The sequence below is a fragment of the Tyto alba genome, unplaced genomic scaffold (assembly GCF_018691265.1).
Source record: "Tyto alba isolate M040663 unplaced genomic scaffold, T.alba_DEE_v4.0 Super-Scaffold_40, whole genome shotgun sequence".
Classification (NCBI taxonomy): Eukaryota; Metazoa; Chordata; class Aves; order Strigiformes; family Tytonidae; genus Tyto; species Tyto alba.
Window position 1 is genome coordinate 10362867 of NW_024881316.1, and position 13980 is coordinate 10376846.

A 13980-nucleotide genomic window follows, 5' to 3' on the forward strand; every position below is an offset into this window, starting at 1 on the left:
AAATTGCAAACGTGTCAGCTGCAGAGGCATTTGCCAGTAATCATTTAAAAAACAAGTAGCTCTTTTACCCTCTTGTTCATATGAAATCGTGAATTTAGGCCAGGCCCTCCTATGCACATGGGCATTTAGGCCATGCATTTAGTAAAGCCCAGCTCAGTTTTTGCAGTACTTTCAATTAGACCCAACAGACCAGGAACAGCTGCTGTCGCTTAACGGTAACTTCAATTCCCCTGGTGTATCACTCCAGCATCTCATTTCTTAAATGGAGATTACAAAGAGATGGAGCACAACCCTGACATTCAGAAGCCAGTATAATATTTATGCCTCTTACTATGAAATAAGAACTAAAGCTGCCTTAACTCCGTAAGTACTTTTCTTTGGAGAAAAGTGTTTTGTGGATGCTAGACCGAAGTATCTCCGTCAGAAGTTTATGCTGGGATTATCACAGCTGCCAGTCTTTTAACAGGGATTTGGAATGGTTTTACATGACATTTTAGTAGCACAAAGTTTATTTCTCAACTTTTAGAAGAATACAAAAAAATGAGAAAATTAACTGTACTTTATACTTATACGTGTGAGTGGAGAAACACAAATTTCTGTTTTAATGGTGAGTTTTTGCAGAAGCGAGGAGGATCTCTACAGGAACAGTTTTTCTTGTAATGCTGGTTAAACCAGCATCCAAAAAGAACTTGCCTATTGGCAGTAATACACAGCTTGGAGATGGTGCACAGTTGCCAAAGTCAGAGGGAAGAACTGCAGCCTCTTAATATACGGGGGAAAAAAAAAAAAAAAAAGATCAGACAGAGAAGACGGGAGAAATTCCCAGGGCACACAACCAAATGGATGAGAAGTAAAAGGCACACTACAAATCTTAGCCGTTGTTACTACTTGCAGACGTTCCTGCAGATGTCCTTTAATGAAGCAAAAGCTGAGAGCACAACTGCTAAAAATTTAGCTGTAGGAATTTTTGGAAAGCACTGTGGTAGAAAAAAGATATTTTGTTATAGATCCCACATTTCAGACCTAGTAAATTAAACGAGGACAGTTGGACTGGATTTCCCACTCCCCATTTCTAATGCAAAAGCTTTAGAAGTTTGGTTTAGAGATTAAGGTGGCGCATAGGAATAACTTGGTCTTTGAAGCTCTTTTGACTGTTTCAACAGATAAGATAAACCTTCAGTATTCTCTCTGCCTGCTGGAATGAAACTCTGGAGCTGATCCCTCTGAGCTAACAGGGAGTAGCTGTTTCAAGCCCTACCTGCCGCTTCTCCCCCTCATTTTTTTCCAGCTCCGTGTGCTGTTGCAGGCGGTGAAGGCACTCTGTTCTCTCTGCGGACAGCCGCTCAGCCATAAGCTTGTCTAGAACACGGAGCTGTGGGAAAAAAGCACAACTGAGCTGAGCTGATCATGTTAAAAACCAAACAAAGCCCCCATCTGTGAACCTTGTCAGTCAAAGTACTGTCTGTCTTTCAGTCTGCTTTTCTAGGATTGCTGCCAACTACAAATTAGATGTCGTTTGCAAAAAGGTTCAATCACAAAATTATCAGCGAATAACAATTGCATTCAAAATAAAAATTCAGAGAAACTTGCATCAGTGCAAACAGAATTCAGAAAGAGGAATTCTACGATTATGAACTGACCAGCTGTAGGACTGCCTTCTGTCTTTAAGTTTCCCTTTTAGGGCATCAAGAAATTTAGATTTATTGTCTAAAGAAGCACTGCAAGTCACTTAACACATTAAATGTGTTTTTCTCAAGATCCTAGTCTGCAACATTAGATCCCTGTGGAATGTCACAGTTCCCTGGTCTTCAGTATTAGATTTCAGGTTTGTTTTTACAACACAAGAAGCAATAAACGAATCATGACAATGACAATATTCATTAAAGCTTAGGAGATGTTTCTGACAGTCATGCGGACAAGCAGACCTCCGGGTCCTATTCTTACTTGATGTTGCGTTTTGCTTTCCATCTGGCCCAGCTTAACATTCATCTTATCTTGTACAGTCCCAAACTCAGCTTTTATCTCCTCCACCGTTGCCTCCAGCTGATTTTCCAGTTTATTTATCAGGGGCTCACAACGACATCCATTTATGGGTGCCTGAAAGGAATAAGGCATTTACTTGCTGCATCGCATTGTCCTCTTAGCGCACTTGGAACATTTTCACAGCCGCCTTGAGTCAGTCTTGGGCTCTTCTGTACCACGTTCTGTATCTTACCCTCCCGATAATATCTTACGGTAACTCGGCAAACAGGCCACTAGTTGGAAGAGCACGCGCTAGAGGAGGACTGATCTCATTTCTGTGGACACACCCGAGCACCCAGCACTGTTGGATTTCGCTGGGGCTACAAGCAGCGATGAGCTCGGATCCCGTGCGCCGGGGAACCGTGCACGCTATGAGGGGACACCACGCTACTGACAGGCCTACACCCCGCGTCTCGACGCTGCAATTCTGAATCGTACCGAAAAAAATTAATCTGCTTTTGTGGATGTGTGGGGGTTTTTTTAACCTAATGCCAACCATATGTTTGTTTGGGGTTTTTTTTTTTTTTTTTGTACTGTATGGCAAGGTCTCACTGCTCCTGCCTGCCTTCGCCCCGCTGGCATTCAGCTGACCTTTACCCGCTGTGCACACCGCTGCCTTCCCTTGACTCGCATGCCACCGCCCCGAGGCTCCTCTGCAAGGGGAGCTGCACTGGCCACACTGAAATCTCTCGGGGAGATAGTCCCAAAAGGCTCCCTTAAGCAAGGGCAGCTCACCCCTATCAGCTTCCTCTGCAGTCTGCGGGCAGAAATCGGCTCCTTTTTTGGGGGAGTCAGGAGCCCAAAGCTGCGGCTGCTCTGAATCTGTCTGCAGAGGAGCCTCCCTCTCTCCTCCGGCCCTGCAGTACTGTTTCACAAAAGGGGAGGTATTCCCTTGGCAGGGGAAGGTGGGTGGTGTGCAGAATGCTAGAGGAAGCTTCAGAAATACACGTACTTAAGAAAAGCTGCTTGCTATTCAGGGCCTGGGGGCATCAGAGAAGACAGAGCAAAAAAGAGCGGGAGAGGGGAGTGTCATGTATTTCAGGAAATACTACAGGGGAGTCTAGCTTTGTTGAGCTCATCTCCGTGGATAGGTCCGATTTGTATACAGATCCTCTCTGCTCTCTGTACCTTTCTTCCTGCTCCCCAAGTCCTTCCTACTGGCCCATCCTGCTACCATCAGATCCGAGGGGCAGGGAGATGCTGCTTTTAACATATGAAAGGTCCTCCATCATGCCCGATGTCTGCTGGTAGAATAGTCCCCTAGTGCCCCTGTCTGGAAGTTTTCCAAGTGTTACACAGTGAGATGTTGGAAAATATGGCCAGTAAAAATTTAAGTCTGACTTGAGTGATCTTCAGAATCTGCTGGATTTTCAAATTCAGCAGAAGCTAAGGAAATGAAAGGATTGACCTTCCAGAAGTACAGGAGGGCAATTTAAGAAAACAACAATGTAGACGTTTACAATGTCTACAGGGTAATTTGCTGACTGTTTTCACGCTTTTTTATAAATGTGCACTGGTAAATACTTCCATAGTAAAATGACTAAAATATCGGCCTCTAAACTGGAATAAATGCACTTGAGCTGGTAACTCCAGGCTTATTCGTCAATGAATTTCTGTACAGCTTCTGCCTCCAGTAATCCTAGATTCCCCAAAGACATGCTGCAATAAACAGAAAGAATTGGAAGAAAAATGTATGGGGCATACTCAGGTTCTTGGGGTTGGTAGCAAGCTTCCGTGCTCACACACTGCTCTCATGTATTTTCCTTGGAAAAGCTCTTTCGTGTCAGAAATCTTGGTATTTCAAAGTGTATCGTAAAAGTGTCATTTCCAATCACTGCTCCTCCCTCCTCTCCAAAAAGGAAATACTTTGTTAGGTACGTCTTCTTTAACAGGCACCAAACGAGTTGGTTTTTTTCCAGGCGTCAGGCCAATAACAAGGAACAGAAACGCACCGTCAGGATTTCGTGCCCCTGAGAGTGCCGTGAGTGGAGCGTAGGGTCTCTCTGCTGGCTGCCTGTGCCCCCCGGGCCTCCCTGCAGGCGGGCGGCGCCCGGCTCACCTGCATCACCTTCCCGTCCTTCCCTCGGTAGAGCGTGTAGAGCTGGTAGGCTCGGACCTCGTGGGGCGGGGGCGGAGAGGAGCAGTGACGCTTGCTTCGGCGCTTGGGCACGTTCTGCTGGGGCCGGGGCAGCGTCTGCTGATCAGCTGGGGAGATGGGGTCCGAGAGTGCCGAAACCTGCGGAAAATACGCAACATTCTCCCGATTTATGAGCCCCCCCCGCCCCCGGTAAACTATTCCCGGTGGGAACGGGACAAATCCATTGCGACAAAAACCTCCTTAAAACACCAGTCAGGCTGCAGTGGCTGGCAGCAGCCTCGGTGTCTGTCAGCACAATAACCAGATCTGCGCACGAATCTGGCTCACGTGACCCTCCACAGCAGAATTTCCCCACCAGAAATTGGTTCTGTCTGAAGACTGTCTTCCCCGTGAGCACGGTGGGGCTGCTGCCCTCGCGCACCGACACACCGAAGGGACACCTGCACTATTGCTCAACAACTACCCCTCCTTTCTCTGCTCTTTTAAACCTACTGATACCTTTTCCTTTGGCTTTTTCTTTTTGCTTTTCTTCCCTTTGGGATCTGGTGAGGCTGACCGGGGTTCTTCCTTCAGCTCGCTCTTCCTCTGCAGCGGCTGGTCGCTGCTCGGCGTGTCGTCAGCAGCTGAGACACTGCCCTGCTTGAAGCAAAGACGGGGAGTTCAGAGCGGTTGCAGAGATGGGGGAAAAGTGCCTTTTCTTCACTTTCTCAGTTTTAAGCTGCTCTGCACACACGAGTGGTCAACTCTTTAGCAGCAGAGCCTGACAGGCTGCCTCAGACAGCTGCCGTGGTCATGCCCAAGTGACGGCTCCGAGTAGATTTAGTCCCGAGGGGTTTTATCTGCCCTCCCTTCTCGCAGCAGGTGCAGCTGGTAATGCCGTACCTTGCTCTGTACCACTTCGTCCCGTGGTACCGACTGAGCTCGCCTTTCCTCCTTCAGCCTCTCTCTCTTCTTCCTCAGGCTTCTTCCACGGTTAAAGCGCGAGACCTGCAGGCAGACCACACTGTTACTCAGTGATGCCACGCTCTTTCCCACCACAGAAGCCCAGTAATGGCACGGACCTTTTTCACCTCTATCTAAAAAGCAGCGGGTAAGGGGGAGTGCCCTGCTGATGGATGCTGATGGGCCAAGCAACGTGGGTGTTTGTAGCTGCGAAAACACGCCACCACGGAGCAAATTTTATTGGGCACTTTGCTGTACCCTGGAGGGGTGAGAGCCTCCTCCTGTGTCCTCAGGCTGGTTGCCAAGCCAAGCCCAGCCCAGCCCTTCTCATGCAGAGGTGATGAGGAGGAGCCGGGTGGGCACTGCACCTGGTCCCATACCAGAATACACATGTGTCTGGGAGGGGGGGAGAGGTTCCTGACGTACCTGTGATGCTTTAGTGAGGAGGAGTGCAACCTCAGGGTTATTGTGCTGTCTGGCAACCTCTAGAGGGGTCTGACCTGCCTGAGGGGAAAAAGACAACGGCATTTCCTTCAAAACACAAGCTACTAGAAATTTGGAATTTCTCCACCCAAGCTTGATACACGCTCTGTGCACAAGAGTGAAGTGACTAACTGCTTTCATTTACCCAGATTTAATTCAACTCTAACACCCAAATATTTTCTACCAACACTCTGACGAGTGTTGAAGAGAGCCTGCATTAATACAAAATACCAAAGAAACTCCATATCCTGCTTACGTTGTTGACGACGGACGCATCAGCCCCTGCCTCCAGCAACAGCTTAACCACCTTCCTGTGATTTAGAGCAGCAGCTACATGGAGCGCAGTGTCCCCTGCCTGCAGGTCAGAAAGCAGAAAACAGCCGTGTAACAGGTCCTCGGGCCTCCCCCTGCAGAAATCACACCTTCCTAAAAGATGCTCAGAGGTCAAAAGTCCCACACTTACTGAGGCAACAGCTAAGTTTCAGTAAAGCCTGGTCAATAAAAAGGCAGAGTTAGGAGGAAGGGGACAGGAGGGGGCCGGGAGCTACTTCAGCCTGGTTCTGAGCACTGCGGCTGGGGCGCTGGCGATCTGGTTTAACTAAACCAAGTGACACACGACGCAGCTTGGAGACAGCCCAGCTTCACCGCCAGCAGACGGATGCAACATCTGAGGGCAGAACCGGTTTTCCCACCACAACCTCCTCTTTCTTTTTTTTTTTTTCTTTTAGGTTTGATTATTTGGTGCGCAGGTGGTCACGTATCATGTTACTCAAAAAATATTCAGGTAAGTACCAGCAGCAAGACGGTTCGTGTTCTTGACATGAGATTCCTCAAGAAAAACACTTTTGGGGCCAAAGCCAGGAGGCAACCCGGGCCCAGCACTAACACAGTGCCCTGCCCTTGGCCCCGTGCAGTGAGGTGAAATTGGCTGTGATCAGATTCAGGCACCAGTAACAGAGCCAGCAGCTGTTCAAGGGAGCCCAGACGTGTATATAATGCCCTCCTATCCCCTTTGCCTTGCGTTTTGCCTTTAGAAAATTAGATCACCCCGGGACTAGTGGAAATCTGTTGCTCGTTGCTAACTTGGATGAGGCGTATTCATAAACAAAATCATTATATGTGCAAATATGGAACAACTTCAGGTAGTGCTGGGGAACGAAGGAAAGGGGTGTCTTCTGGGCCAGGTTCACACCAGTTAATCTTACTATTCAGTAGCACAGTTTGCAAGTTAAAAAACTCATTTCCAAATAAAATGACATAGTAAATTTAACATGCTGAGACCCACTTTGTTTGCTGTAATATCTCGTATCCAAGAAACAAGATTAAACAGATCGGAAAATATCCTTATGATCCTCAACTACACAGAGAAAATTTCTCAGGAACATGAGACAAAGTGGTTAAGCACCACATAATCTGTTTATTTAGCAGATTTAACACATTTTATTGTACTAAATCCATTCTCTTCTACCCCCCCGTTAGGCTATGCTATAGGTCCAGCAATCAGTTACTTCTCTATAAAACAACGATGGATGATTAATCCTAGCTTAGACTGATCATTGCTTTGAATTTAAAGCATACTTTTTCTTCACTTTTATGCCCTTTTCATCCCCCCTACTGCAATACGCAGAAAGAAAAGTGTCCTAGAGGAATTTGTGCTTTTGTAGCATCTGAATGGTGCTGAGTTCTGCTTCACAATGCCTCGGTACCGGCCGTGACCCCGCGCTACCACCCCTGTCCCAAACCCCCTTTCTCCACCAACATACGACTGCAGAGCCTCGTAAACAGGCAATGCTTTAAAGAAATGATGCAAAAGCGATGGCAAAATAATAAATCACTGATAGGCCATTACTTTAAGGCAGTTCTTAAAAGCTCAGGCATTTGGTGGTAGAGCGAAAGACGGAGCGAAGCGGGATTGCTTGGGCAGGAATCCCCCTTCCCAACAAGTAGCCATGTGCAAAGGGCACAGAGTCGCAATGAGGTTCATGCACTGACCTGGTTCTTTTCATGGACAGAACAGAAAGCACTGAGCAGCACCCTAACGATGGGCAAGTGATTATAACGAGCAGCCACGTGCAGACAGGTATCTCCTGCCTGCAAACAGAAACAAAACTCTGAGCGTGTAATCGCAGTAAGAAAGCTGGCGCTTGTCATGGTATTCAGGGATGACATAATCCTATTAAACCAAAAAGAGCAGTAAATGCCACACACCTCCACTGGACAGCAACGCTCTGTTCTCTGCGGTCCAAAACCTACTATCATGGGTGGGAAGATTTAGCGAGAGCTGGGGCCAGGCAAGGTGGGGGTACGAATTCTTTAACCACTGATGGAAAATACTGGAATTATAAAATGCTGGTTTACTGCACTGCAAAACCCGATTTACAGCTTTACATTAAATCTGTTCTTCTGAACTGCGAACCAATGTGATTTGGAAACTCAGCTCAGTGTTGCACACAATGAAGAAAACAGGAGGAGTGGGGGCCAGAGCAGCGTCCCCACGAGGGGTGGCACATGCGCAGCTGGGAGCTGGGAGCAGAGCTCCACAGGTTTCCACGTCTGTGTGCCTCTGCCCACCTTGGTATTGAGCAGGGACAAAACCACCTGGCTTCCTTTTGTAGATTTTTTTCTTCCTTCGTCATGCCAGCATCATTATAAAACAGGAGGAAAGCTGTCTGAAATTGAAGTCACCTTGAATCTACCGCGTTTGACAGACTGACACACAGGATGTATTCTGTGTCTCAGTGAGGGCAGGTCTGAAGACTTTCACCGCTCTGGCATAAAAAAAAAAAAAACATTCAGATTTCCATCTTTTTGAGAGAGGAGCCCTTCTGCAGAGTTGCATGACAGTGTGTGCCCCAGGCCAGCAGCACCCCGAAAAGCAGCAAAGGACGAGCTGCCTCGGTCTGTGTCACAGCAGAACCCTCCTCGGCTCCTTCCATCCCCACTCAAGAGATGGGTATAAGTAGTTCATCGCTCAGTCCTATCAAAAGCACTCCTGTACATGAGGTATACATTGGTTTGTTAGTGGATTTTTTTTCCCAATAGCATTTATAATAAAAATCACAGCTTAAAGCTCTTCTGAGTATTCCTACAAGTTACAGCAATATATCTAGAACAAAGGCACACAAAAATGAAGAGGTTCTTTTCAAAACTCACATTATTTTTGAGGTCTGCTCGAGATCCTCCAAGTAACAAAACACGAGTACTCTGGGAATGGCTATTCTGGCAAGCCAGGTGCAGAGGTGTGTTACCTGCCTTAGAGAAATACAGGAAAATATAAAAGCCGTATTTAGAAATTGGACATAAGCATTAAAAAATAAAACCTTACAGGTCTTCCCACAAGAAGATCCACCCAGTGGTGGGAAACTGTTGCTGTTGTTTTCCCAAATACATGAGCTGAATGAACCTGGAGAATAAAATACCCTCTTCATCCTGGAAATGATTTATCTGGGATATAGTAAAGGCAGAAACTGGACAGTCTAACGATATCTGCATTGCTCAAGTTTGTCTGCAGCAAGCAAAGACTTTGGGAACTGTCTGGTTCATTAATATCAAACAGCACGAACGAGTATTTCATTTAAAGAAACAGAGATCTCATGTTTCAGGTTTCCCCCATGCACACACACACACACCACCACGCTGCCATGGCAGGGCACCTCTGATCTCAAGCAAAGCCAGCCACGACTGCTGCAGGGTGTTAGGCAGATGAGGGCCACCACGATTTCTGTTTATTTATGATCATAACACAAACCAGCTCCAAGTCTGGCTGAGTCTGTAGGTGCTCTCACATGGCAGGATGTGGATTTTAGGCTATCGGGAAGCTTCGACGTTGAGAAAGCCCACCAGTCTCCAGCCAAGATGAGAAGGCGAAAAAAAAGCCATCCAAACCCCAAAGAAACACATGCTAGGGTTCCTGAAAGAAGCAAACATGCAGTTTTTACGGACAGAAATCAAAGAGGAGTTTGCTTGTGTATTGTCTTTCTAACGCTGAAGAAATTTATTGGTCTGACGAGTTTTTCTGGCAGCATTTGACTATTGTTGGCCTGAAAATGTTTGGGGTTTTGGCTCTATGGGAGCTAGAAACGAAATCAGTTCAGGTAAAAAGCTTTCCCATGCTTACTAGGCTGCCTGTTCATCTTGATTATGTCCTTTTAATTTGTCCCTCGTGCTTTCAAGACACAGATCAAAGCTGTAGGGTTTGAATTACAAAAGGCCAACTCTTAGATGTGATCTTAGGTCTTCAGTTCCACGTTACAGACTATTTCAGGCTTCAGTGTAGTCTCTAAGCAGTGGCAGACATGGACATTTTCCTTCTTAGCTAAATTGCATTTAAGTGTCCTATTTTTTTCCCTCCGGGGTTTATCTCTGAAAAGCCTCTGCAATGTCTTTATCATTTGCTGTTTGGAAGGTCAGCCCTGGTGGGAGGGCAGAGAGGTCCTGTGTGGGCAGATGATGGGTGAGGACCTCAGTGCCGGGAGCAGACGTCACCGTGCTGGTGCCTGGTGCCAGGGCTCACAGAGCAGGCTCCTCCAGCTTGTCTGCCACCGGCTCCTGTGAGAGGGAGAGTGGCTCCAAGTTGTGCTGATCTGGGGGTCTGCACTGGTCTACTGAATCTTCACTGGAATGTACAGACTCACTGATGGGGGAATCTAAAAATGCAGCTGCAACTGATCTCAGAGGATGATCTATCAGAGCAGAAGAGTTTTTATTAAGCCAACTTGACTGAAAATAAACTGCACCTCCAGGATGATTGCTGCACAGGAGGAATATGGCTACCCAGGTGGTTTACCCATGTGCTGTCCCACTCCTCAAATGCCTGCCTGACTTGCCTTTAAAATCCCAGGTGTCCTGTCAGGCCTCTGCATTTCACTTAATATAGAAGCCATCTTCAATCGCATTGCTCTTTTATATAGTGTGCTCAAGGTGCTGTGCTGCGAGAAGTGCATCCATATGAGCATTCCCGAGCAGTCCCAGGAGACACTAACCAGGAGTTATGGAAAATACAGAGTCAAATCCCTCCCGTCTTCTGCTACTTAGCAGGGTTTGGCAAATCTAGCAGCCCGTATCTGTCACATCCAGTCAAAACCACACAATGCCCACGTCAACAGCCCACAGGGTGCTCCTGCAGCAGGCACTCAGCTCTGGCTGCCAGAAAAGTTATCAGAAATATTATGCCCTGTTGTCAGTAACATCAAAAGTTGAGAGACCAGAGAAACCATTTTGCGATTAAGCTGACTTAAGATCTTAATTTTTTTGAAATCAGAAGGGGTAAAAGTACGTGCATGTGTGCAAGTATGCACAATTCCCACATTTTTCAGCAGCTCCTGAGGGAAAATCCTGTCCATTAAAGAACACCCAAACAGTGAAATGAAAAGGGAGAGGACTGTGCGGGTAAGACATCAAAGACCAGCGCAGGAGCTGCTCGGGTGGTATTAAAGTGTGCCGGTCGTATTTCAGACATCAACCCTGCTGAGCTATTCTGTGCACATGCTTTCCAAGAGAAGTTGTCTCCAGTTGACACACGCTGTATTGTAAGCTATATCTTCTAATACCCTGAGGCATCCAAGCATGCCGGATAACCAGACTTCCATCTTAAGCCCACACCTTTGTACAGAAGTATATGTATGTAAATAGACAAGCGTCCAGGGACAGAAGTAAAACAGTTCACAAGACTATAAAGTCACGCATAGGAAGTTGTCTAAAGTACCTTTGATACAAATCTAGGTGAACATCACAGCAAAAATACTTACAGAAAATAAAAACTGGAAGTTGGAACAATATGAAAGAAGGAATGCACTTAAAATAATATCAAAGATCATGTGATTACAGACCACAAAGTGACCGTGATTGTATAAACATATGCATACATATGTATCTCTATACCCATCTCCATGCGCACATACAGAAACACTATGCCCAGGCAACGTGCCTTTTTACTCAAAATCCTAGACTTTGGACACCCATCCCCATCTTCCCTTTTTTCACTAGTCCATTTCAGTTGTTTTAGAGACACATTTACAAAAAAATTGCCTAGAGATCCCCCTAAAGCCATCCCAAAGCCCTCTGACCTCTAATGGAGCACACGGTGCCGACCACGCAGCCGCACCGACCAGGGCGGTACGAGCCCTGACGCAGGGCACAGCACAGGCTGCTACCCCCACTGCCCAGACTATCCCATTGACTTCTGAATTAGTGAATCGAAAAGAAGTCTCCCACAGGTATTACAATTAGAGTGGAACTAAAACCCCTTGCTTTGTTATTCTTTCCTCTAAACTGCTCTCAAGGTATTACAAATACCGGAAGGAATATAATCCAGGTTCATTACAAGATTTTGGTAAAAGCCTACACTAACATACTAGGAAGAACTCTCTAACAAAAGATATTTTTTTCCCCTCTGTGGCTTACAGTCCTTTAGCTGTTTAATTTCTCAAAAAAAATTAAAAAAAAAAAACAAACCAAAAAACTAAAAGTTTTCCTATTAATACAATTCATTTCATTTTAAGTCACACAAATCACAATGAATCTTTTTGGTATAAATTAAAGCACCGTGGAGATTTCCACGGGAATTGCAGTGTTCCTCACCTGTAATTAATGTATTGTTCAATGAGCTATTGAGCTCCTCCTGTGTGAGCTGTCAAAATATGAATTTCCTAATGCCTGTGGAGGAACCATCCAGGCGTAATAAATGCAAAAAAAAAGAACTAAAAAATCCCACTGGGAGCTGGTGTCCCACCTGCTGAGAAATGCCATGGCCAGAAATCTCCCGAGCTGAGTACCAGCCACCTTACACCACAACCGAAAGCTCCTCCTGCACGGGTCTCACCTTGTTCTTGGCAAGAACGTTGGCTCCTGCTTTAACGAGCACTTTGGCCGACTGACTGAATCCATGCCAACAAGCTTCGTGAAGGGCAGTGTTCCCATCCTGAAGAGCACACACACACGAGGGGAGAAGGTCAGTGCACTGTGTCTGCACGCAGCGTAACGTTACGTTCAGAACGCAGCCGCCGCGCACCCCGCCTGCTCACTTAAAACGTTTTCCTTTCCAACTGGCTTAATTTCTGTGCTATTTTTAGAGGAGGGTAAAAAAATACTGTTAGTTCATTTGTTTGGAACTTGGAATTAGTTATACTTACTCCCAAACTAAATTTACAGCCTGGGATTCTCAATTTCTGGGATAATCAAGGGAAACTGTGCAGCGTGTTTTGCGTAGGGCATTGTATGTTTGTACATTTCTTTAATTTCCTCCCTTATGAACGAGAACAGACTCTTAAACCAAAAACTATCAGCCTGATACGTAAAGTAACTAAATCAGTAATTTATATTAAAGAGATGGTACAGCTTTTTTTCAGTGTAACTGTTTCAATTCCTTTCAAAGCATCAGATACTTACTCAGATGTATAAACCATAACTTTCTCTTTGAGACCTTAATATCACTGGCTGGCAAGGCTGCCATCCCACAGGGCTTTGCTTTTGCCTGTTACCTTGTCTTGTCTGTCCAAAGCACACCCCTCTTGAATCAGAGTTGCTATAACATCGGTGTTCCCTACGACAGCAGCCCGGTGCAATGCTGTCTGATCACCCTGCAAAAAAAGTCAAATTTGTAATCGGTACCATTCCCATCTCATTTCGACTCAGTGCAAATGCATAAAAACACACACAGGGGCTGCACCTTCAACACACGTACTGTTTAAATCCAAGCTGCCTTTGAAAACAGTCCCTGTAAACAGCTATCATTAAAGTGTCCAAGATCAATGAAGTTATTTAAAGTCTCAGAGCTACAAACCAACTGTTTACAGAAGTTTTCAAGTCATCACAATCCCTTATACAGTGCTGAAGCGTTCTAAAAACATGGTAGCGTTAGAAGGCAGTGGATCTAATACATTTGGCCTCACATGTCTAATAATCAACAGGATCTGTAGGGAACTAAAGGGAATTACAGGCTGCTGCAACCCATCATAATGATCCTCCAGCGCTTACGCTAACTGGATGAGGCTCTCCTGGTTTGGCTCTGATTGCTCCATCAGCCCTGCTTAGGATAAGGAGCCTCTTCAGAACCTCTGATGAATTTACCAATTAGTGCTAAGACTGGCGGCAATTTTATGATGAGGACCACAACTGCAAGACCATCAACTTGTTTCATTCAAGTAACTGAGCAATCATCAGGTCCAAACAACTTGCATTTCTCATTGACCTGCCACATAGCAGCAACAAGCAAGTTTCTTACATCAGTTTATTTCCTTTATGGTCGTTTCCAAAAGAAATGATGCTGATGTAGTCATCTTGTCTGCCCATCTATCTCCCCTCTAACAACTGCTGAACTCATTTGCTGAGCTAGAGAGCCCGAGATTCATTTTCTACAAGCCTTCCTGACGCTGACGACGAGGGAGATGCAAACTACTGGCCCTGCCCATTGGGGGTTATCTGTATATTTTTGTGTG

General features: G+C 45.9%; 1 protein-coding gene across 12 annotated transcripts in view; it reads right to left on the minus strand.

Moving 5' to 3' along the window:
• The window catches only part of ANKRD6 (ankyrin repeat domain 6), a 111401-nt gene that overhangs the window by 4410 nt on the left and 93011 nt on the right, over window positions 1-13980 (minus strand). For 7 of the 12 annotated variants that reach the window (XM_042803099.1, XM_042803097.1, XM_042803100.1 and 4 more), the window contains 11 exons: window positions 13024-13122; window positions 12366-12464; window positions 8699-8797; window positions 7538-7636; window positions 5802-5900; window positions 5489-5566; window positions 5003-5107; window positions 4619-4759; window positions 4082-4258; window positions 1945-2097; window positions 1259-1372 (listed from right to left, as the gene is read on the minus strand). In XM_042803099.1, coding sequence (XP_042659033.1) covers window positions 1259-1372; window positions 1945-2097; window positions 4082-4258; window positions 4619-4759; window positions 5003-5107; window positions 5489-5566; window positions 5802-5900; window positions 7538-7636; window positions 8699-8797; window positions 12366-12464; window positions 13024-13122 — 1263 coding nt within the window. The remainder of the gene's footprint in view (window positions 1-1258; window positions 1373-1944; window positions 2098-4081; window positions 4259-4618; window positions 4760-5002; window positions 5108-5488; window positions 5567-5801; window positions 5901-7537; window positions 7637-8698; window positions 8798-12365; window positions 12465-13023; window positions 13123-13980) is intronic. The other 5 variants (XM_042803101.1, XM_042803102.1, XM_042803103.1 and 2 more) reach the window with 5 other exon arrangements.